The sequence below is a fragment of the Haliotis asinina genome, chromosome 1 (genome assembly GCF_037392515.1).
Source record: "Haliotis asinina isolate JCU_RB_2024 chromosome 1, JCU_Hal_asi_v2, whole genome shotgun sequence".
In the NCBI taxonomy this organism is placed as follows: domain Eukaryota; kingdom Metazoa; phylum Mollusca; class Gastropoda; order Lepetellida; family Haliotidae; genus Haliotis; species Haliotis asinina.
Genome location: NC_090280.1, coordinates 103,351,994 through 103,377,701, shown reverse-complemented (window position 1 = coordinate 103,377,701; position 25,708 = coordinate 103,351,994). Strand labels below are relative to the sequence as shown.

The 25,708-nt window shown below is 39.2% G+C and overlaps 1 protein-coding gene across 2 annotated transcripts; it reads left to right on the top strand.

The window, feature by feature from the left end:
• Positions 1 to 1,141: 1,141 nt before the first annotated feature.
• LOC137285409 (cilia- and flagella-associated protein 251-like) lies at positions 1,142 to 24,260 on the top strand. 2 transcript variants are annotated; one of them, XM_067817732.1, is made up of 24 exons: positions 1,142 to 1,703; positions 3,865 to 4,238; positions 4,489 to 4,635; positions 4,908 to 5,011; positions 6,098 to 6,206; positions 6,717 to 6,875; positions 7,395 to 7,563; positions 8,598 to 8,757; positions 9,975 to 10,043; positions 10,686 to 10,815; positions 12,333 to 12,388; positions 13,168 to 13,227; positions 14,909 to 14,988; positions 15,958 to 16,097; positions 16,209 to 16,382; positions 16,782 to 16,925; positions 17,553 to 17,635; positions 17,907 to 18,048; positions 18,427 to 18,518; positions 18,996 to 19,124; positions 19,678 to 19,783; positions 20,131 to 20,221; positions 20,900 to 21,034; positions 21,602 to 24,260. In XM_067817732.1, the coding sequence occupies exons 1-24, from the start codon at positions 1,259 to 1,261 to the stop codon at positions 21,814 to 21,816; spliced, it is 3,513 nt and encodes a 1,170-aa protein (XP_067673833.1). In that variant the 5' UTR covers positions 1,142 to 1,258; the 3' UTR covers positions 21,817 to 24,260. The 2 variants fall into 2 exon arrangements, with proteins under 2 accessions (XP_067673833.1, XP_067673834.1); XM_067817733.1 differs by lacking the exon at positions 1,142 to 1,703 and having other exon boundaries at positions 4,160 to 4,238; positions 16,209 to 16,386; positions 16,786 to 16,925; positions 21,602 to 24,254.
• Positions 24,261 to 25,708: the final 1,448 nt, after the last annotated feature.

The following is a 25,708-nucleotide window of genomic DNA, read 5'->3' as shown; positions in this document are numbered from 1 at the left end:
GAAATATAGAACACTGAATGTAAAAATTCAAATACGTTTCAGCTTTGTACAAGCAGAGACCATATAAAAGATAATATATCTGTTACAAGGCATGGGTGTGGGTGGATATTGGGAGAGGGAGTGCTTGGTTTTACGCCGCTGTGTACAGTTTTTCAGTTGTTTTTTCAGGGTATGTTAGCGGGTGGACATCTCTGAGCTTGCACAGGTCTAAGGCGTTGAGCACACTGGTGAACCCAGCGAGCCAGGTGCTGGGACACCCAACGAGGATACTGATTTAGAAAAGCAAACCAATAATTAATGTGGCTTTTATTTTTAACCAGATATATTAACATATTGGTAATCACATCAGAAGGAATAAAAGGAAAAATATCTAGTTTGTGTAGATGACACGTGGGGTACATTTTTGTTAATATATTCAGAAAAGTATAAGAAATGTCATGACATTATTACAGTTACGTAAAATAGCTGAACACCCACTCAGGCTTATCTACAGTTTCGGACCAATTATATTGTGACACGTTTGTATTCTCCACAGTGAGCTGAAAACATTGATCGGATGGAAACGTCTAACAAAATAAAATACGGCAGTGGTGCCTGGAGGAGACCGCTTCAGTAACAATATTCCAGCAACATCACGTCAGAAATGGACTTCACTTTGAACCTATGCGGGGAACTGAACCCGGATTTTGGACGTGACGAATGAACGCATTAACCACTAGACTACCCCATCATCCCTGTCTGAAAAAAAGCGGGGATACGGTATGGTGTGATGTTGGGTGGGATACGATACGATACGATATGATCAATTATAAAAATAACTGTGTTGATTTATCGATGTGAAAATCTAAGTTATATTTATATGTAAAGACTGGGTATCTCATTGTATCATTTCATCTATCATGCGTTTTAACTATATTGTGTGAAACAAGAGTAACATCAGTTGTTAGGTATGTCGTATGTACTGTAGGCCGTAAATGAGACCGTTATGTTTGTTGTGAAGAGTGTAATTAGTCTCCATAAAGTAAAGATTATCATATCATTGAACATGGTGATCCTATTGACATCTGCATACTTGATATGAGGACGTTTGATGTGTTCACCTTTCAGGTATATCTATAAATCTTGCGACTTGCCGGAGAGCGTGTCGGCTGAAAACAGCGTAGCATAGCAACAGCGTCAGGCATGATTGTAAGGGTTTGAGACGGTGAATGAGTGTTTTCGTTGTTCATTGTAAAAACGCGGTCGGGTTTATTTCAGAATGGCAGATGAAGCACAGGAAATACCTAAAGAAGACCATACTGAGGTGCAGGATACACAAGAATCCCAGAAACCCGACGCAGATGCCGACACTGATTCAGGTCCCGTTACAGATGACATAAATCAAAACCAGAGTGACGAGACAGATGGGCCAAAAGGGACAGAAGGTGAAAAGAGTGGTGAAGATGAGACTGACAACACTGCCCCCGAGTTTGCAGCTCAGGGAGGTGGGGGAGAGGATGAACCGACTGCCCCGCAAGAAGAACTGGTGAAAGAGTCAGATAAAGACGATGAAGAACAGACTGTACCTAAAGCAGTGGCAGACAGTGGAGAAACAGAGGGGACTGCCGAAGTAGTAACAGAGGAGGGGCAAGCAACAGAAGAACAGCCATCTGAAGATGTAAAACCAGAAGATGAGGAAAATGCAGTACCAACAGAGGAACAAGGTATGGCATCACACAATTCAATTTCAAATTTCCTCCTGTATCATTGTGTGCCGAAACCAACTGCACTTTAGATATACAAATCTAATGCATCTCCAGCTGAAAAGAATTTATGACGTGACATGTCATTGTAACAATCTAATATATGAATATATAAATTGGGTTATACCATGCTGTACCATGTTTTCGGGGTATTTCTTTTTCACGTAATTTCTCGCATACATTGAGGTGTCACTGTACTTGACTACTGTATTTCAACTAACTTTTCAAACTGCCTGTACAGTGTACCGACAGCAATGAATGTATTTGGTACGTTACATTTTTCAGTGGCACTGTACTATAGCTTGACTTTGATGAAATAACAACCACCCACCACCCACACTCACACCCACCCACACCCACCCTAACCCCCCAAACCAACAAAAAACAAAAAAGCTAAAGCAGCCTCATGATGGCTGTCGCTACTGTGGCAGTATAGATGCAAGAGCAAAATATTCGACACTCACATCAGAGTTTATTACATTCATATTCAGCTACAATTTATCCTTGAAAACATTTGTTGACATTGACTAACAGATGGATGCTTGAATAATACATCAGGATAGACGTTTCACGAATCAGGGGCATGAAGAAATCTTTTCAGCTCTGATGAGGTTAAAAAAACAATTCTCCTTTGAATCCCTTTTAAAGCATGTCCCTGGCTCAGGCTAGTGTGTAGATCCTAATGTTCTGTGTTTGTCCAATCGTATTGAACATGACATAGATGTGTCCCATGTGTATGCAACATCACAGGTGATACCAACCTGGCTTCATTATGTTTTGTTACATACATTGTAATAAAAGTTCATCCATCCGCCTCACACCCAGTGGCTTTGTGATTCAACACTCAGTGAATTGCATCCTAATGCTACTACACTATCACGGTGGTCTTTCAAAGCCGATTTTTTTATTTTAATGCACTCATGGGAAAATCCATTCACTTTACCAGCTACTTCACATATTTTGCAAAACATTTGAAGTCTCCCTGTCTGAATGTTTTTGGTTTGTAAACAGGGAAATTTGTGAAACCAGTCGTCATTACACCGCTTCACTGTCTCCCTATCATTGTGACAGGTTGAATCTTTTTTTAGCTATCATTGCTGTTTCTAATGTCACCAGATGGTTCTTTGCTTTCGTTAACCTTGCGTTGCAGCCAATGAGCTTGACCTCTACCAAAAAAGATGACAGTGTCGCCTGCTTTCAAATTGCCATTTGACTGTGCTTTGAAAGCTAATCGTAACACTCGTATCATTATACCAGACAGGGAGGACACTAGTGACATTGTGAATCACAATCTCAGCCAATCAGAACATCGGCATGTCAAGGTTACTGCAGTGATTTCTATATACAGATCAGAGGGATTTCCATTATCATTTTATCCATGGTGATGAAACCAAAAAATCAGCATGTTTCTAACGTAATGATTACCACCACTATTCTGATAGCCAACTGACTGCATGTGATTTTTACCAGTACACTGAACCGACAGCGTTCGAGATTCTGGTACAGGGAATACTTTATCGGTAAAATACTGGTAACTGCCAGCAAACGGAAACACTGCGTACTGCACAGACATGACATGTTTTATTGTCCTCAATGTGCCATGCAGACATACAAAATACAAGTTGTTGGTGCTTTGAGTACATGATAATTGATATGAACTCCATTATTTTGAAAACAATGTATATTTGACTATATTCAGTATCACAGATCTATTGACATCACTTTATCACCTGACATAATTTAATGTCATGCTATAAAACACTGAAATGGTATGTAAATTGATCTCACACATCTTACCTGCCACACAATCACAAATCTGAACATGCCTTCTTTCCTAGGAGTGGGATACCCTTTCTCCATCAAAATAATTAATCATTAAGGGTGTTAGATTCCTCAGTCTATTTTTCTGTTTTTTTATGCTGAAAATGATAGCTCTTTGTAAAATCAGAATCATCATATTTCATTAGTAGCCTCAAAGTTTATTTCACTGTCCAAACAGAGTAGCGCAATCTCTTGCTAACCAGCTCAGGACAGCTCATGAGCCCAACATGGCAGTGTTGAAGCTAGAATCTACAGCCCCTTTAAATTAAACCTGTAATGCTACAGTCTTTTAAATTGCCAGGGGAAGCTGAAGAGAATGTTCAGATGGAGGACTTTATAGATGGTAAAGTAGAAGATCCAGAGGCTGCTCAACAAGCAGATACTCAGCATACAAGTGAAATTCCTGGCCAGGAGGAGAGACCACGTTCAAGCAGTACAAGAGGCAGCAAACGACTTTCCCCTCAACCCCAAGCTGAGGGACAGAGTCCACGACAGTCTCCTGCTCCTAGTGCAAAGGAGACAGGCCGGACACCCCCTGAGGAGGGTGATCAGGGATATCCCTCCCAGCCTCCCCCTACTCAGGCAGATGTTGAGGTCATTCCAGAGGCACCCCGAGTTCCATCTAGGGAAAGGACTGACACATCACTGGAGGGCACTATGTCCAGCTCAGCTCTGGTAGGTAGAAACTTGCCCACACATTAGGGGTTGTGCTGATTTTTATTCAGTGATCTGATCTTGTTTATATCTTCCTTGTATATAAGCCAAGAACCCGGATGAAAAATAAATTGTCAGGATTGACAAGGTATATTGTAACTCAAGAAATAAATATCTCCTTTTTATTAATATTTTAAACATAGTATTGTAAGAAATAATGTCATTATGAATTATGTGCAGTTTTATTCCCTCACTGGTGAATGTCTTACAGAACATGGTGTGGTCATTCGGCCTAAATCGCAGCATCCCGGTGCTCAACTTGACCGATGGCGTGAGGAAGGTGATCATGTACCCCTGTGCCCATGTCGGTGTCCTCTACGACTTTCACAACAACAAACAGCACATACTTCAGGGACATGTAAGTCACAGACATCTAAGTCAAGTTAACGGGCTTGCTACCACTCTGCATGAAAATGAGCACTTGACTCACCAATTCACCCACAGAATCACTCACTCCCAAATGAGTTATTGAGTCACTTACTCTCAGAGGTGTTATTGTGTCAGTGACTCACCATGTGGCTCACCATCTCCAGACCAGACTGACTCCCAAATGAGTCAAAGTCATGTACTGACTCACTGACTCACGAACTGACTCACATCCTTACTGACTCCTTGTCTCCTGTTCTGCAGGCAAACCCAATCACATGTACGTGCGTGAGTGAGGACAAACGGTGGCTGGTGACAGGCGACAAGGGCTCCGACTCCATGGTGATTGTCTGGGACACCTACACCGGGTAAGTTCAGTGTTCACGAATAGTGTCTGACCCTCTGACAAATCTGGCAGATTTGCCAACGGTCAGACAGAAGCCCCCAACTTGCTGGCCCCAGTGTCTGACTGAATATGTCACAACAATTTTGTCTGAAGTTGTTATTTGTGGCATGTGACACTTGTTCACTGTTTCTAAATTTATGTTTATAATGTTTGTCATTATATAATGTTAATAATTTCAAAGCTAATAATGAGAAATGTTAAATCTGAAATGTGTGTTAAATTTTATTCTGTGGGTCCTGTGAATTTTCAGTGGGTCAGGCAGACATCTGAAACTTACAGGACCCAATGTCCTGTTACTGTGAAACACCATTCGTTAACACTGTAAGTTGTGAGTCAGACTCGCGTCCACTGTAGAGCAGCAAAGGATAAAGCCACGACATAGTATTCCAGGTGGACCAACGTACCTTTTTATGTGAATATAATCATATTTCGTCTTTTTAAATCTTAAAACAATATGTTGTTTCTTAACCAAAACAGTCTGAAGTATGATTGTTCATTCCAAGTAGGGCTGCAATGAAGACACTATGAGGCATATTACAACATGATGTGTATCACAAATATTGGGAAGCGAATAGTTATTCACAAATACAACACTGACTGATGCACAGTATGGAACCCCCATGATGACTGTTAATTTGTCCTAGTAATAACCAGTGATCTGACATGACACTCATGTACCATGTGCAGTCTTTGCAAACTAACATGACTTGCACTACTGCAAGGCTAGTACATATTCTATTTTTGCATATCTCACTTTAATAAGGGCTCAAGTAAAGCATGCTCAGATAAAAAAAATGTAAATATTCATTCATATTCCGTTGTGGCGACCATGAAGAATACATTGCATTCATGAAGGGCTATGGTACATGGACAAATATGTGAGTGTATTGTTAAACAGGCCTAATTCCAAGCAATGTTTGGACTGAGTAGTCTTCACAATGAAGCACCCCTAACCTCCAGCACAGACAGTGATTTTAAAGTCCACTTTCTACTACTTCTCAGTATCTTTGTGCTGTGAATCAGTTCCAGTAGTGTTCTCTGTCTGCAGCATTCCCATCCAGACCATGTTTGATCCTAACCCCGAGGGAGGTGTGGTTGCCGTGGCGCTGACTCCAGATGCTCGTTACCTGGCAACCCTAAGTGCATCAGAAAGACAGGTATTATTTATTATTCCTGTGACAAGTTTTGTGCCGGGTAGTATATTGGACCCTAACCATGCTTCCATGCTTATTCATCTTCTCCAGAGCAGAGATTTCTTCATCAAAATTTGCACATAGAGAGACAGGGTGGTTTTGGATTTCTTTTCGTTTCTTTGGTAACAAGTTTGATTTTGATTGAAATTGCTAGTCATGTTCTTTTTGGATGCAAAACTTTGAAAACTTTCAATGTTTCCTCACCAAAGTCAGATAGGTCTGGTGGTGAACTGGTGTCTTTTGGTGGTTTTGGATTTCTGAATGAAATATTTTTTTGCATTTCCATGGCAACAAGTTTAACTTTGGCTGAAATTGGTGATAGTGCTCCAACTGCAGCATTAAACAACCTAGAGACATAAAAAAGATGTGGAGGAAATGGATGAAGTTTGATAAACAAGGGATATTTTGAAGGGAAAGTACTAATTATACACCTTAACTGGGTAAATTTCAAGATTTCAACATGTTTATGCCCAGATTCTGTCAATCTGGGATTGGACTATTGATGGCGAGACACCCGTGTGCACTGCGGAGCTTGATGCCAAGTATGGTGTTCAGAACTACATCTTCTTCAACCCTGAGAACATCCACTTCCTCGTCACCAACAGTGAGTCCCAGGTCATCTTCTTCCAGTGGGTGAGTAACCATAGTAACAGCATCCTCATATCAACATGGAGAGGTGGACATGGGCCAGGAGTTAGGTGAAAGGTCAGGCACTGAAAGAGTTTGGGTATTACCAGATTTATCACAGCCTTGAAAATAAATGTCCCAGCTGTATTTGTTTCAAGTAAAAGCATTATAGATGTGACATCATCTAAAGACTTTGGGAGGGAGATAATAAAAAATAATGTGAAAAGGGAACAAAGATGAACTAGTCCATTAGTATTTAAAGTTTTTCTCTGTCCCTTTCAATCAGACTTATAACACCCTGTCCATGTTGAAATGCCTGGGTTTAGTTTGTGAACCACTATTCTCCAGTAAACATAATCCTTGGTTCATTTTCCATGTGATTTTCCATGTTATATTCAGGGAAGTAGAGTTATCACTGAGTCGGTATGATCAACATTGCCACAAGGGATTAAATGTGCATGCACTATAAATCTATATACACAATAAAGTTTGAGCACAGTGAACACATCAGTCATTTTTGGTTAGGAGGAACGCAGAATGGAGTACTTCGCCCCACCTCTCACAGACCAGGACTTCAACAAACCTGTCGGGCGCTACAGCCAGTCAATCTTCCAGGCTGGCAGTACTAGGGCTCTTACAGGTACCTCCCTCGGTAACCTGGTGGTCTGGGACAACAATCAGGTCCTCACCAAAGGTAAACTGACAGGCTAGACTGTAGACAAGGTACAGGTGAAATGGGGAAAGTACTTCATGATCTCGCATAAACAACTTTTCTCTACCGCTCTGGCTACATATCAAAGCTCTGTGTGGGTGCAGAATATATGCATTGATTCCGCGCACATGCTGGTCACACGCACCCTAAGTTGTGATGTAAACTGGTAGAGAACATGCTTTAAGTCAGAGTAATTGCTCAAATCAGCTGATTCTTGCAGATTAATCAACAAGCCCTAAAAGTCTGGAATCAACAGATTGGAGTGATTTCTCTGCTACATATTACGATATCCATCAAACTTAAGTTTCTCCTGTCAACAAGGTACTTTTAACTCCTTTAATTCTCCATGGAAGAAGAAAAAGTAGACTCAAAATTTCCTTAAAAATTGCCTTTGTTAATGTTGAAAAGATTTAGTCCAAATAAAATACATTTATTCTAAATGTTATACATGGAACTACTGAGTGGCTGTAGCATCATGAGCCAAGTTTAACCACAAAGAAAACACTGAGCCATTCAGACATCATATTCTAGAATGATTCAGGACAGTGTGGTAGCCTAGTGGTTAAAGCATTCGCTCATGACACCACACTCTGGGGTTCAATTCTGCACTTGGACAAAACTATGTGAAGCCCATTTTTGGCGTTCCCCTCCGTGATATTGCAGGAATGTTGCTATGAGCAGCTTAAAACTGTACGCACTCACTCACTCACTCACTCACTCTAAAATGATTCAGATTCAACTTGGGGCTAAATGCCATTTCCCTGAGAAAGCACAAGGTGTATTATTAATCCAGCATTACCTGCCCTTCATTATTTACATCCAGAAACCCATGTATGCTTGTATCCATCCCAACTCTACCTAGAATTAGTCAAGCTTAACATAATGATAATTAAAAAATGAATGGCTAAACATCACTTGATGGGAAGATGTCAGACAGAGATTAATCACACCAGAGTAATATCTTTCCTCAAGCGAGATAATGTATTTCACAAGACTTAATGTGTGTTGCCTTGCAGTCATTACATCAGAGCAGACTGCCAACAAGAAGGCCTTGAAAATCATCAAGCTACAAGACCGTGGCATCAACGTCCTCACCATCACAGACAAGTACATCGTCGTTGGAGACATCGCTGGTCATGTCAAGTTCTTTGACCAGAGCCTTAAGCTTATCTACTGGTAAAGTTTTCTCTTTTGATATACACCAACCCTTACCCCTAAACCAGAAATATGGTATGCTTCTAATTATTTGCAGGAGAAAAGTGTACATTATGACTTAGAAAACATCAAATTTATTTAAAAGCATATTAAATAAGAAATTTCAAACATTTGTTTGAGGTAAACAGGCTGGTTCTTTGCACAATAATAATGATAGAGGTACGTGAAAAAATGATCACACCAAAATTTCATGGCAGACATAAATATTGTAGCTGTGTGAAACATGGAAACTTATTCAGTTGTAGCTGATATGCTCCAGCTGACATGTTTACTCTGTTAAGAGATACAATCTAAGTTCACCTTATCCGTATTCTTCATCCAGACATAAACATGCTAAAGAATTTTATCAAACACATCCTCCGGGATAAATGTTCTGATGAATCTCCACTATACCCTGGATGCATATATGCGTCAGCTCAATAATTCTGTAACCTCCCTTTGCTGGCTTCACATTCTCACAGTAGCCAGTCAGCTAAGCTGCCATTACAACCGAACTTGCTTAGGTGTCAACAAAGATATAAGGGGTCACAGCTGCAAAGGTTTGTTCAATGCGACTCAGATTTGGGGGAAATTATACAGATAAATTGATCGGTCCAAAACTTAAAAAAAATATATATGCAAGAACTCCTTCTGCCTCTTTCAGAAAACCTGAGACTGCATGGATTGTGTTGCCGAGTTTAATCAGTTAGATAATTAAAAAAGTGAAAGCGAGTTGTTCGTTCAACTTCCCAGCGTAGACACCTGATTTGATAAAAAGCCAGCCAAGGGAGGTAATAAATTTATCAGGCTGCGCCATGGATGCATCCAGGGTACAGTGGAGACTTACCAGAACGTGTACCCTGGAGATATCGACGATGTATCAAACTTGGAGATCTTCATTTGTAACTGATGAATGTCACAATATAATCACTTAAAGTAGTGGAAACTGGGTGAAGTTAGGTGTGTATGGCCAACCTGTAGGTGTCGGCACATTAAGGTGTGCTTCAGGGAGTCACCATGTCTCCCCACCACCAACTCCACTCAGGAATTGTTGGTGTGACTTGCAGGTCAAACAGACAGGGGCAGGTAACTCCCTGGGTAAAAGGACCAGCTGTGAGAAGGTAGACTTGGAATCATTGGAGATAATGTTATATAGTGATGTTTGAACAATCATTTCATGTGGAGTATGTGTTTTTCAGGTACCAGGATTTCGGCCTTGGGCCTGTCAATGCTCTGTCATTCTCGTTTGTCCCAGAGTTCACACCAGTGTGAGTAGACAAGGACACAAACATTCTTAAAGTGTCTTAAAGTGTAGTACATTTCAAGAATTTATATTTTGTGATGGTAGTAGGTTTAACACTTATATGAGGTCATGTTTACTTTTGAGGATTTGATTGATGCAATGAGTATTTTGAATATTATTATCATTTTCTTCGTCTTGTACAGATTATGCCACAAAAGAACTGATTTGCCAAAATATGTGGCCCTGTCTTTGACTCACTACAGAACTGGTCATGTATCCCCCTAGATAACATGCTCATGCTGTCCACCACTGTCTGGCCCAGACTGATATATTGCAGACTGCATTATTTCATATTGTTCGACAGTAATTGTTGTTTTACTGAGCTTCTTGTTCCCCATTATTTGACTGTACATGTTGTCCTCCCAGTGTTTCACTGTGCATTGCCCCAGTGTTTGACTGTTCTCATTGTTCCCCATTGTTTGACAGTGCATGTTGTTTTAATATTGTGTTTGTTGGGTCCCCATTGTTTGGCTATATATATTGTGTCCCCATTGTGTAACTGTGCTTGTTGTTTCCCTAGTGATTGGCAGAACATGTTGTTTTCCTAATGTTAGTTTTCTGCATGTAGTTTGCCTAATGTTTGACTGGTGTGTATTGTTTGTGACAGAGCGGCAGAGAACACCAAGTACCCCCCAGATGCCACCATTGCTGCCAGGAAATTTGTTGTCCGAGATTTTGTTGTCGGCAGCAATATTGCAATATTTGGCAACATCACAGCAGATGGCACCAAAGTTGAGGTTTGTACAAGTTACACAATATTACCATTTTTACCAAACTCTTTGTTTGTTGTTTTAATAAGCCATAATTGTCATCACAAGCCTGGTAAATGTTTTTATAGATTTGCCTCCTCCCTTTGGTGTGCCAGGAACCTGTGTTCTTGGGTTTGAATACCAGATTAATTCTACACTCCAGCACCAGATCCATGCTTGTGGGTTTCACCAGAGCAATAAACAGACCTATATCATTGTGACTGCATCCCACATCAGGGTGTTCAGAAAGATTAAATTGATTGTTCCAGCTTAAATATATACAATTTCCCCAGACCCTCATATGTAAGTGAAAGCATGTTTTGAATGAACATTTTTATTCTGTGTTTTTTTAAAATGATTCTGACTTGGTCAGATATTGAAGAGTTGCAGTGTGTTTGGTCCTATTCAGTATACTAAGATGACAACACTGAAGTCTGCTGATACTTAGAATGTTAAGACTAGAACCAGCAAAAGTAACCAGCGGACATGACAGTATACCAGATGTTAAACTGTTCATGGAAGTGCACACATGGATACAGTATATATCTTTGGAGCAATATTTCTGTTGCCCATTCTAACACCAATGATTGCTTGTCTTTCAATGACCATCCAATATACTTTGTCAGTCAAATATGGAAAAAAGGTTTTGTACTTTGTGTGCCAAGTTCACTACTAATAATGGCCACTTCAAACCGTTTTTATTTTGAAAAGTGCTCTAAAATATTTCTTTTAGAGGTTTTCACATTATCTGCAGTTTTATCTTGTCATGATCAGAGTGTTCCAAAAGGTATCAATATTCTGAGTGGCAAAGTTTGGTCCTATCAGTTTAGTATAAAGATGATATAATAGGTCAGCACCCACAGGATCTGCAGCCAGTATTGCAGGGGTTAAAAAGTCCCATTGCCCAACATCCTGGAAAGTCAGTTTTCATTTCAACAATCAAATTATGGTATCTTACTTGTGCATGGGCTAATGGACAATTTCTGCTTGCGGTTTCAAACTGCAAATAAACTTGGATTTCATTTCACATCTGCTCAAACTGGAGCTATTGAATAATGATAATGATCAATGTTTAACAATGATAACAAAGCAGCGTTATCTTTTCTTGCTATTTATCACTTCTCAATAAATAGTCCGCTAAACATTACCATCTTGTACCATGCTGATTTATTCTTTCATAATTACAGCATCATGATTGTGTAATAATTTGTCGATACCTGGACGTGACATCTGCACAAGCTCTAGTTCAGGCATGTGTGACATCACGCTTGGACTATTGTACCTCTTTGCTGTATGGTGTGCCAAAACAAGTCCTCTATAGGTTACAGATGATACAAATTGCATTGATAAAAAGCACTTTATAAATTTTTGTTTGTATGTATGTATAAAAATCAGGGCAAATGGAAACTACTTTCTTAAAGTTGCTTGCCCTGTGGGATTTTGTGGTTTTTAGAAAACCCTATGCTGTATCTATTAACTTGTCATGTGATTTCTCCTTCCATCAGGTGATCCATCGGGAACATGATGCTTCCATCCATGCGCTGGCCTCCCATCCCACAAGGTGAGTTGACTGCCCCAAATGGGTACTATTACTAGAGCATCCTCCCTTCACAATAATATTGTGTCTGCAGTAAATATACATACACTCTGAAAGTAATTAACAATCTTGTGGAAACTTATTAACCGATTTAGTGGGAAGTTTTGTCTGACTAATGTTTAAGACATCTGTAGTGTGTCATGCGTTAGATCATAAATTTATTAAATAATAATTTGGAAATGTCTCCCAGTATGTCGCTAATTTATTATACATCTTTAGAACTTTTACCTGAGCAGAGTGTATCTGATGTTAGATATGAGTGGATGTAACTGTATAATGAATGTAAATTCTTATTGTGCTGTCACCCTGCATACCTCCAAGGCTTGCATTCAAGTAAACTTGGTATATTTAGCCCCATTCCCATGGTTCAGAAAATCTCAAATTACCTGCCCTTGATTTTCATCAGCCCATTTGATATCCTGTGCTTGTCAGTCAGGCAGAGCAATCAGAATGTGAGTTATGCAGACAAGTTTCATTGTTTGCTTAGCGATGTTGACATGGCAAGCCAACTAGCCCCATTTCCTTGCCATGACATTTGATTCGTCAGTGAAAAACTAGGGAGGGAAATTTGCGATTTCAACATCCACAGGAATAAATAAGGGGCTTGAACCCAGTTGACCATGAGCCCAGGAGATGAAGGGGATGCAGGGTTTCGTTTGAAATCATAAATGTTATAATGATCATTTCATTATATATCTGCAGGAACATTATTTCAACTTTTGTGTCCATTCTTTCTAATCTAGTCCTTACCTAGCAATCGGCAGTTACTCTGGACTTCTGAAAATCTGGAACTATGAGCAAAAGTAAGTATTGTGGTGTAGATTTACTCATGCTATTTTTACAGTAAACATAGAAATTTTGGTTCTCTGTCAAAGAATTCAGGGTACCAGTGTTGAATGTGATGATTTTAAACCTTTTGAGATGTAACATTGTTTCTGATTGTACAAAGCTGGATGATCCAACCAGGATACATAGTCTCTATTGTAATGTTGTTTCTGATGGTACAAAGCTACATGATCCAACCAGGATACATAGTCTCTATTGTAATGTTGTTTCTGATGGTACAAAGCTGGATGATCCAACCAGGATACATAGTCTCTATTGTAATGTTGTTTCTGATGGTACAAAACTGGATGATCCAACCAGGATACATAGTCTCTATTGTAATGTTGTTTCTGATGGTACAAAGCTACATGATCCAACCAGGATACATAGTCTCTATTGTAATGTTGTTTCTGATGGTACAAAGCTACAAAGCTATATGATCCAACCAGGATACATAGTCTCTATTGTAATGTTGTTTCTGATGGTACAAAGCTACATGATCCAACCAGGATACATAGTCTCTATTGTAATGTTGTTTCTGATGGTACAAAGCTGGATGATCCAACCACGATGCATAGTCTCTATTGTAATGTTGTTTCTGATGGTACAAAGCTGGATGATCCAACCAGGATACATAGTCTCTATTGTAATGTTGTTTCTGATGGTACAAAGCTACATGATCCAACCAGGATACATAGTCTCTATTGTAATGTTGTTTCTGATGGTACAAAGCTACAAAGCTACATGATCCAACCAGGATACATAGTCTCTATTGTAATGTTGTTTCTGATGGTAGAAAGCTGGATGATCCAACCAGGATACATAGTCTCTATTGTAATGTTGTTTCTGATGGTACAAAGCTGGATGATCCAACCACGATGCATAGTCTCTATTGTAATGTTGTTTCTGATGGTACAAAGCTGGATGATCCAACCACAATGCATAGTTTCTATTGTAATGTTGTTTCTGATGGTACAAAGCTAGATGATCCAACCACGATGCATAGTCTCTATTGTAATGTTGTTTCTGATGGTACAAAGCTACATGATCCAACCAGGATACATAGTCTCTATTGTAATGTTGTTTCTGATGGTACAAAGCTACATGATCCAACCAGGATACATAGTCTCTATTGTAATGTTGTTTCTGATGGTACAAAGCTACAAAGCTACATGATCCAACCAGGATACATAGTCTCTATTGTAATGTTGTTTCTGATGGTACAAAGCTACATGATCCAACCAGGATACATAGTCTCTATTGTAATGTTGTTTCTGATGGTACAAAGCTGGATGATCCAACCACGATGCATAGTCTCTATTGTAATGTTGTTTCTGATGGTACAAAGCTGGATGATCCAACCACAATGCATAGTTTCTATTGTAATGTTGTTTCTGATGGTACAAAGCTAGATGATCCAACCACGATGCATAGTCTCTATTGTAATGTTGTTTCTGATGGTACAAAGCTACATGATCCAACCAGGATACATAGTCTCTATTGTAATGTTGTTTCTGATGGTACAAAGCTACATGATCCAACCAGGATACATAGTCTCTATTGTAATGTTGTTTCTGATGGTACAAAGCTAGATGATCCAACCACAATGCATAGTCTCTATTGTAATGTTGTTTCCTATTGCTGTACTGGATGTTCCAGGGATGTGATGGTGTCACGTATGTTTGACCGGGGAAACCTGATACGGTGTTGTTCATACGACCCAAGTGGCGCACTGCTGGGTGAGTAGAGCTGATTTTAGTCCTTGAAATGTTAAATCTACTGAAAATTATATCGAAGTGTTCAGGCTAACAGAGAGGAACACTGGTTCTGCATTCTTCTGTGAAGATTCTTCCATGAACTTGAGTATTGATCCTATTCGTTATATTGATAAACACTTATACTCATTATCGTCTCATAACTGTCCATCACTGATAATGTTGCTGCTTTTGATAGCAATGTATTGATATACAATCAGATTTATCACATTCTTTTTCAAAAGAAATCCTCCTTGTGGTACATTTAAGCATTAAAATGTCTATTTCAAAATCCTACGACAGTTGTAACCATATTTTTGATAAAATATATGCAAAACAAAAACCTTGTTTTTGTCTGGTGAGACCACACGCACAGGCCCCCACAGCCAAGAACAGATAACTCTACATGTGAACCTCGTACCTCACTTTTCATGCTGTTGTGAGTGAGTTCAGAATTTTTCCTCTCAGAATTTCCTACTGACTGAACTGTGAGTGATAAGGAAGCAAATATTGTATGTATGGTACTTTTTACTTTATCGCAAAGGCAATAGACAGATTGCACATTGCCTTTTTCATTCATAACCTTATTGTAACTCGCTGCATCACAATATTTGCTTCCTTATCACTCATAGTTCAGTCAGAAGGAAACTCTGAGAGGAAAAACTGAAACGTCTGAGTTCGTTCACGACAGCATGAAAAGTGAGGTACGAGGTTCACGCTTAGAGTTATCCTCTCTTGACGGTAGGGGGGCCCTGCAGGGGTGGTCTCACAAGCCAAAAACAATTTTTTTATTTTGTAAACATTATAGTGAAAAATATGGTTACAACTGTCGTAGGATTTTGAAATGGACATTTTAATGCTTATAAGAAACCCAAAGAGGACTCTTTTTAAAGAATCAGACGCCTCTTGTTTCAGTGAACATGCTTATGAAAAGATCTTGTCATATTGTTTCAGCTGTGGGTTTCACCAATGGGTGTGTGCGAGTGTTGGATGCCATCACTCTCCAGGATGAGATGGAGGAGCCGTTCCGCTACGCCAGAGATGCCATCACCCACATAGCATTCTCACATGACTCACAGTACCTTGCAACAGCTGTAAGTATATCATCACAGCATTCTCACACGACTCTCAGCACCTCACAACAGCTGTAAGTATATCATCACAGTATATATCATCCGGTGTAACAGTGTCAGTCTCTGTTGTAGGATGCAGAGTACACAGTGACAGTGTACAAGAAGGAGGGCAGGGGGACAGGCAGCCCCTACACCTACATGGGTCGACACCGAGCTCACTACAAGCCCATCAGGGACATCATGTTCGGGGTACATCTTGACTCAACCGCCCCCAGGCTGCTCTCCCTTGGGGAGGACAGGGTCATGGTAGGTCATCCTCAAGTTTTCTATAGATCCCTAGGAAAATACTAGTCACCATCCGTTAATTAATTTTCTTTTGATATTGATATTATCTGTCAGAAATTCTGCAAGGCTTTAAAATATGAGGAAATGCTTCACCATCAAATGTACTAACAGGTAATTCAATTAATTTAATTATAGCTGTATTGATTAAACAATTGAAGCCATTGTAAGCCTAGTGTACTGTTGAAGTTGGTTTCAGCAGAAAGGTATGCCTGATATTTGTTGACTAGTAATGATGGCCTTATTGTTGTATTCAAGCAGACAAATCCTAATCTTAAACAGATGCATCTATGTAACATTTTACTATCTTGCTATGTATAAATATAGACACAGTTATTTCATTTGGATTTGTTTCTCATGCAGGTAGAATATGACCTTGAGAATAGTAGCCGTGACAACATAAAATTGTCCAGCGCTGACCGGATTGAGCAGAGTGCTGTCCCCTTGTGCATGGCTTGGTATCCACCAATCACAAAAGAGCATTTCATTCTTACAGCCAATGATCAGGTATGTCAGCTGCAGCTCTGAACAGATTAGTGTGATGCCGTTTTGGTAACAGTTTTGTTTTTTATATTTTTAATGTCATTGTTTATGCCTTGTGATATTTACTCTTTCAATGAGAAAATTTTAACTAAGGCAGTTGATAGGTCTGCTGTATTGAAATGATGGAAATGTGGTTTGGATACTTTGACAAGGCTTTTGTGATTAAGGCTTGAATTAAGAATTTATCATTGTATCAACAAAATAGCTATTTGACCTTAAGTTATGAAACTGAGATTGTTTAATGAGGTAAACCTGGCATAGGTGCTACAGATGTGTACATAAGCCAGAGCCAGAATACAGAAACGAACCCCAGGACCTCTATGCGTTGTTGTTTTCTTGTTTGGAACTGTCAAACAGGTGTATTAGACGCATTTGATTGTCGTATATAAGTAACAAGCATGCACAGTAAGAATATTTTGCAATGCACACTACCACATGCAAACAGTTGAGCAGGGACAACTATATATGGTTACAATTTTTCGGTTCAGAATTGGGTACCTGGTATATTCGCTTTGTTTAGCGAACTTTCCTGTATTCTGAAACTTACCTATTGTTGTACATGTACACAACATTCCAATCAATTTGTTTCAGTACAAATTCAAGCTGTACAACACCACCACCAAGATGTGTAGGAAGACACTTCTGGGGCCAACATATGGCTCTCCTGTCACAAAGTATGACCTTTGTACCTTTGACCTGTCATTGAACTTGGAACTATAACCCTTCACTGAATTTTTTACCTGCTTTTATGTGAAAGATTGTTTTGCTTTTAGTTAGTTGCTTTTTAGTTACTCACTCTAGTTTGTCAAACTAGTTGGTGAAATAAACACTAAAGCATAAAAATATATGAAGAAACATAATTATGAACAGTCATGTGGCTTCTAGGTGATAGTGATATACAGATTCTGTGCTGTGGTTACCATAGACACTTGTGCAATGTTTCAGGATACAAGTGATTCCAACCAAAGATGAAGTGAAAAACAAACGTTACTTGGCATACACAACAGAGGACAAAGTTGGCATGAGTATTCTCCCCTTGACCGGCAACCCCCACAACAGCATGGCACTTGTTGCTCATCCTTGCAGGGTAAACTGTCGTTGTGTCCTCACATCAGTAGAGTTTCCTGCTATGGCAGGACTTGGCTACTTGCTACTTTACCACAGCAACTAATTCTAATCACTGAACCATTGGTGAACCAATTTTATGTATCATATATATCTTTTTCTAACTCCATCATATAACTATAAGAGATCCCTACAAAGATACAAGTGCTAGCCAGCTGGCAGCATATTGATCAGTGTATGATTTACGTGTAGTATCACCGAGTCTGGAGAACAAGTCCCAGACAGGCGTTGTGGTCAAGATCTTGAGTCTTGTGAAACATATCATTGGCAGGGAGTAGTTCAAGTTTGTGTCTCCTGCTGTAACACATATGGTTACAGTGAGTTGGTTACATTGTTACAGGTTGCCAACCTGACATGCAGTAGTGATGGTCGCTACTTGTTCACGGCTGGTGGAGCAGACGCCGCTGTACACATGTGGGAAGTGAACATCAGGTAAGTCAGTCACAAACACATTATCAGTATAAACCTGCTGTTGACTTCAACTGCATCAATGAGATATAGATTCCTGAAGTTCCATCACTCCTGACATCAGCACTCTTAAAGATGGACTCACCCCAAAGCAAGCAGCGAGTGACACATTGATTCCCTCAGTACAAAACAAGAGTTTGTCATTTGTGAGGTGGCGCGTGGTCTTGTGTACAGTGTATAGGTCAGAAAGCAGGTAATAGAGCACACTTAGATGGATGAGTGTGTTCACCAGTGTACCAAATGAGATGTTTTAGCAGGGGTGGATCCAGAGAGGGTTTGAGATGAAGTATCGACCAACAAGTACCATATTTTAACATGTTTTGGAATGATGCGGCCTTCTGTTCTCAGGGCAAACACTCTGAACAGTACATCACTGAGGCAGTGAACTGATCCACAGTGGTGAAGTTACCCACATTCTAGTAAACAATGCTTCTTCCGCAGCGCTCTTGAGGCCCAGGCTCAGCTGGGAGGTGAGGACCTGATCCCGTTCTACGGTTTACTGGATGGAGGCCGAGACGGCGACCTGTTCGCAGAGTTAGAGGACTACTTCTACTATGCACAGATCAGGAGGTAACTGCAACACTCTGGTCTTAGATTTACTGTGACATCTGTGAGCTGAAGTTCTGTCTCATTTGGCATCATGAGGCATCACTGAGAGTTGACATGCAGACTTAAGGCATTTCTTTGCATGCCCAAAATGTGTCTGTCGGAATATAGATAGATTTTCAGTGTTTCCATGGCTACACCAGTCAGGAATTTATTGCATCATCATGTGGATATTTTCAAGGAGATATCGGCACTAGTTTGATTCCCTCTGTGTACTGCTAAACTGAATTTCTTGACAGTAATTTTATGGGACAGCCCAAAACATTGTATAGGTGTGAATCAGAGATAGAAAAGCATTATAGTAACCTTGATAATCAAAAATATCAACATTTTCATGCTTAAGACATGACTGGTTTCTGGGAAAAGACTGGCTTGTTTGGGGGTAGGGGGATGGGGGGTGGGGGGGAGTTTGAGGCCAGGGTATAACAGTACAAATATAGTCTTGCAATTACATGAAAAGATCCTCTATCTTTGGTCAGATGTGATGTCCCTAACTTGTGGATTGCTTCCCCTTCAGTCAAAGTGTGAACACTATGGAGACAAGGCAAGTGTCCATCAAGATCCAGTTGTCAGAGGTGCCCTTTGTGATGAGGGCCATGGGATTCTACCCCTCAGAACAGGAGGTCAGCATACAGCAGCTGGAGTACAGAAATGTTCTTCTTTACGATTCCAGTTATTAGACAAGAGAAATGGAAAAGGAAAATAAATTAAATAAATTAAACAGCACTGTGATCCTGTACTGTGACTTCTTTGATGGTTTAATTTTTCACAGGAAGGAAATTATACTTCTTGATGTGAATAATTTTTGAACATAGATATTGTGTAAAGTTTGTGTTGACATCCTCCCAATCAAAGAGAATGAAGACAGCATGACTAAGAGAACTGGTTATTAGATCTGAAACTCTGATATCCGTTACACATGAAGTGTTCCATGTTCGGGACATGTACTAACTTCCTTATGTGTTGCCAGATTGAGGACATGTTGAATGAGGTGAAGTTCAGCAAGTATGTAGAGACAGGGCAGTATGTCAACGACATTGACCTCGGAGACTTCATCAAGTGTGAGTGCAATTACTTATGTCACTTATGATAAGCTGACCATGGAGGGAGGGGATGTCTGTAGTTGGTGTTCTCTGACAATCACCCTCAAACACAACCAGGGTAGGCAATGCCATGTAATTATCTCCCTTTACTTCCGCTGTTGTGATTGTAATATTTGCATTAAAAATGGAGCATCTAGACAAAGAATGTGTGGGCATGTTATAAGTTGACAAGGAATGTGCAGGTATGATATATGTAGACAAAGAATGTGTAGGTATGATATATGTAGAAAAGGAATGTGTAGGCATGGTATAAGTAGACAAGGAATGTGTAGGCATGGTGTAAGTAAACAAGCAATGTGTAGGCATTTTATATATAGACAAGGAATGTGTAGGTATGATATATGTAGACAAGGATTGTGAAGGCATGGTATAAGTAGACAAGGAATGTGTAGGCATACATAAGTAGACAAGGAATGTGTAGATATGATCTATGTAAACAAGGAATGTGTAGGTATGATATATGTAGACAAGGAATGTGTAGGTATGGTATAAGGAGACAAGGAATGTGTAGACATGGCATATGCAGACAAGGAATGTGTAGACATGGTATAAGTAGACAAGGAATGTTTAAGCATTTTATAGTATCTCAGATTTCTGTTTCCCAAGGCTGCTGCATGATTGTGTGGTTTGTTCTAGTGTATGTGAATCACCGACCAGCATTTGGCCTGTCACCAGAGAAGATACTGTGGGCCTTTGATACCCTGGGGATACCAACTGACCAAGGTCCAGCTATAGAGAGGGGGGAGCTGCTGGAGATACTGCAGAGCAAAGGTATGGACAGTTGACTTGTATTTTCACCTCTTTGTTCACCAGTAGTGACACCCTGGATTTACTTATCAATAATTCTTACTTGTATGTACTCACTAGTACTTGACACCATGGGCGTACACACCAATACTTGACACCCTAGGTATACTACCAGTACATAACATACTGGATGTACTTGCTGATACTAGCCAACAAAAGTTTAGACTCACTTAAAGCACTCTGTATATGATATGTGTATATGTGTGGTTACATTGAAGATGGATTTCTGAACTAATGTAGGGACACCAACTGCAAACCTTATGCAGATGAACTGCACGAGGATCATGCATCAGCCTGCTGTAAAGCATGTGAACAGCTTTGTTATGATGTGAAGTTTTGTTCAGAATTCACCAATTTTCACTATTTCATCACTGACTGAACTCATGACAAAAACATTACGAATTTTCCAATTTTACAAATTTGTTTGACAATACATGAGGTCATGTGTAAATAGTACTACGTGGCTGCAGTTATGCCGGTATGTCTAAACTTTGGATGGGTAGCATATATACTTTACTTGTTGTATTTCAGGTGAACACATGACAGAGTATGAGCTGGCGGAGTACCTGACCACCTTGATGGGCTTCAACCCAGAGGGCGGCAAGTGTGAGCTGCAGAACTTTGACGCCACTGCAGCAGGGGATCTCATCGACCAGAACCTGCCCTACACAGTTACCGGGGAGATGTTCTCCAAGGAGATTCTAGGTTTCTCTATGTATGATGGCAACTCTGCTCCACCTTCATAAACAACATGGCTTATAGGCATGCTGGAGTCTGGGAATCTTAACACACATCACCTGTGGTTTGGCTCCTCAGTCAGTTTTTGTTACCTTGAAGATGTGACTACAAGCCAAGGGTTACACCGCAGTGGACTGCTAGGTTAAATGATCTATGTGCATGCTGTTTGACTTATTCATTGTAAATACTGTAATATTTCATGTTAAAACAACTCAGGCTCATATCTTCAATCATGATTTAAGATGCCCTACATTTCAAGTTAAAATTCATTTGGTTGTCACCAGAGTCAACATATAAGATGTGATCATCTGCCAGAGCCAAAGGTTAGAACTCTACTCTGTCAATACTTTACAAAGGCATTCTGGTTTAATTCATCTTATGTGTTTTTGTTTCATGTTAAGACTTGATAACGATCGCATTCTTTTGTTATTCAATGATGTTCAAAAGTGGCAGCACCATTCTGTGTTTGTATGTAGAAATGAAACATTGTATATTTTCAAGTTGTAAGTAGTAACTTATTGTACATATATGAAAACAGTACACAGCTGTGATATGAATATTGATCAATAAAATAATTATTTGATGTGTTGTCAGGTAACTTATAGTGGGTGACTATTGGTGAGAAATAAAATGGACTTTATTACAAACCTGCTTTAAAAAACCTTGTTTTGAAATTAGAGCAAAAAAATCTAACTTTTCAAACATTAACCCTCAAAGTGGCAACTACTGGGGCAGTTGTAGAATCAGAGAACATCTGTAGGCTCACACTGTCCCAGTGATGATGACCTCACTGGTGAAAAGTTATTGTTGTTTTGTTTTTCATCGTTGAAACATTTGCCATGTCATTGTCACATCAATACTGACATGGATTTTCAGTATGACATCATGTAGATAGATGAACTCTGATTGGTACAACTTGAGATAAGTTGTCCTCTCCGACCAAACAGGCAACGCCATACTGGAGCCGGGATACTTCAGGACTCGCCATGTAGGACATGGGTCTCACTCTGATGTTAATACATGAGCACGGGTACTTTGATACAGCTGACACATCCCTCACCTCAGCACAGCCGTGTGGTTAAAGGGTTAAGGCATTCATTCCTCACGCCAAAGGCCTATGTTTGATTCTCCTCATGGTGGCAATATGCAAGGCCCATTTCTGGTGTCCCAACACACCAGATATTGATCTAATATTAATAAAACTGGTGTAAAGCATACGCATTCACTCACTGTAAGTAGGACAATATAACTTGTGTGTTGTAATTCTGTGTTGACAGGTTTGTACTTACCTTCCCCCTCCAAAAAAAGAAACACAAGATTTTCTCATGTAAACTTTTTCTGTGCTCATTGTAGGATACCCAATTTAATACAATGCCATTTGATGCCAAATTACTTCTAACAATTAATCTCCTGAATCATAAATTAGTCTGTAGAATTTGATTCAGCGATGACAGTTCACACAAAGGTGACTCTCGAACTCCCAGATCAATTCTGAAATCACCAGGGAAAGTTATGTCCATTTTTCTTTGCAGTGTTTTATTTGCACAACTGAGTAACTGTCATGATGCCTAATACATTACATTTGTGTTGAGTAAGTATGCCCTCGCGATGTAAGCTGTTTATTCACCCTCACTACGGTACTTATTTACAGGTGCACAGAGCTACAAGTTCCATGGACTGGTTGTTGTTTTTGTTATTGTTTTTCTCTGCTAAGCCATCCGCATGTGCACAAATATATATTTATTGACAAAGATGATGTCATTCTTACTTCAATATAATGAAAACAAATGAAAACACTTTGTATCATCTGCCAGTGGTAACACCTGGTAGGATGGAAAAATAACAAAGTCAATGTACGTCTTTTTTTGTCTTATAATCCTAATTACTTTGCTATCATATTTGTATGTATTTTCAGGCAGCCTATACAAAGATTGTTGTAGAATTTTCCTGGTATTTTGAAACTTCATAAAAATGCAGACTGCTTACACTTTTAGTGAATTTATAACATGGCTGTAATATCTAATGATTGTGTATATTGTATTCACGCACACCCTATGTGTGGCCAAGTGTATATGTTGTCTGTCATACAGATTCTGCTGAATGCTACAACAAATGAATTAGAACAAAATGCAAATATTAAAGTGAAACAGACTAAATGGAGGTCATATTAAAATATATCTCATTAAAATATATCTCATTCAAGCCGTGAAGGTAGAATTGGTGTTCGGCTGCATATGCATGTAAAAGGCTTCTAAGCAAATCATTTAGAGTTGATGGGGAAATAACGGTGACGTTTTTTATGTAAATGCATATATAAACACTTAATTAGGATTAGGATGAGCTGTGAGTGCTCTTTATCGCTTAGTTTACGAGACAAATACATGGTGTCTTCCCACTTTGCCAATTTCATTGTTAAGCAGTTAATGAAAGAGAATGGTGCAAAAAAAAAAAATAGTATGGAGATCGGTAGGTTAATAAAACTCAAATCAGTTCAACACTTTACCAATTTATTTCATTTTACAAAAATATAAATGATCTGTGTTACAAATAAAGTTACAAGTATACAAATATAAACTAAGTGTTTTAGTTATATTTAACATTTCATCATATTAAGCAGGTGATTAGTGTTATATGTTACAGATAAATAAATGATAGATATATTACCTTATAATCTTGTTTCCTCCTGAGAGGGTACGTAAGTCCCAAAACATTTGAAGTCAAATTTGATCTTCCATTTTGTCTTAGCCGTAGAATATGTGTCATTTTAATTTGTGGCTAATCTTGCATACAATCACCAGCAGCTGAGGGGATGATGTAAATCCAGCTAGGGACCATGCAGGTAGCAGAAGTACTGTAAGTCCCCGTGGCCCCTAGTATGGTGATCTACCTTCAGTTGTTGATCTATATAGCCTGTTTTTATATTGTATTGTCTGAACAGGAATATTAGTTTTAACTTTTCACGCTAGTTTTATTTCTTATTGTGATATTCTAGTTGTTTTACTGTCCGTTGTCGACAGGTTTTTATCATATACATAGATTCCTTTGAATATCTTTGTGTTCTACAGTTAATAGTTTGAATAGAAGTACTACTCCTAAGATTATAGTTGCTTTGTTCAAATACTCTTCCTGGTACAAGGTTGTTCGAATAATCTGGAGTCAGACAATACTACATTTTGTAAAACGTTATGTGCTTAGAGTGGTGTCGTCTTTCTTTCAGTGTACTATAATTGGTTTCCCTGTATAGTTTATCATGACTTGTGCCACGAATCACGCCGTATATGGACCGCAAAGCATCTAATTGCAAGTTCACCAGTACGTTTGCCTGTTCAATCGTACAGTTATCCCCGACATGACTGCAGTATTCAAAAAGTGGTAAGATAAAGGAATTATATAAGGTGTTTAGAGTTTTCTGAGATAAATGGTATTTCAAACATCTCAGACAATTGATCATTGGACTAATGTTCCTGACATAATTTTGCGTTTTTCGAGTGAATGTTATACTCTCAGTCTCACTCGGTTTAAAACTATCTTGCAACTTTTTAGCCCAATCTGAAATCTTTGCTAAATCTCTGTTTAAAGTTGCGGCTGCTGTGACTTGGTCATCTATTATCGTATATATCGATGTATCATCTGCAAAGAGGCGACTATTGTTATCTATGTTATCAACAATGTCATTAATATAGATGATAAAGAGAAGCGGACCTAAAACGGAACCTTGGGGAGCACGAGCTTCCACTGTTTTAATACCTGAACTGTAACCATTTATTTCCACACTCTGCATTCTGCTGTCTAGATAACTTTCGAACCATTCTAAGAGAGTACCCCTTATACCGTAAACATGAAGTTTAAATTTATGAATAATGCCCCGGTGCATCTCTGTCAAAGGCTTTGCTTATGTCA

What these genes read in the sequence shown, in the direction of transcription:
- LOC137285409 (XM_067817732.1), top strand. Translation starts at nt 1,259, where the DNA reads ATGGCAGATGAAGCACAGGAAATACCTAAAGAAGACCATACTGAGGTG. An exon ending in GTCCCAGAGTTCACACCAGT is followed by an intron (nt 10,044 to 10,685) that starts GTGAGTAGACAA and finishes TGTTTGTGACAG; the next exon opens with AGCGGCAGAGAACACCAAGT. An exon ending in GGAGATACTGCAGAGCAAAG is followed by an intron (nt 21,035 to 21,601) that starts GTATGGACAGTT and finishes GTTGTATTTCAG; the next exon opens with GTGAACACATGACAGAGTAT.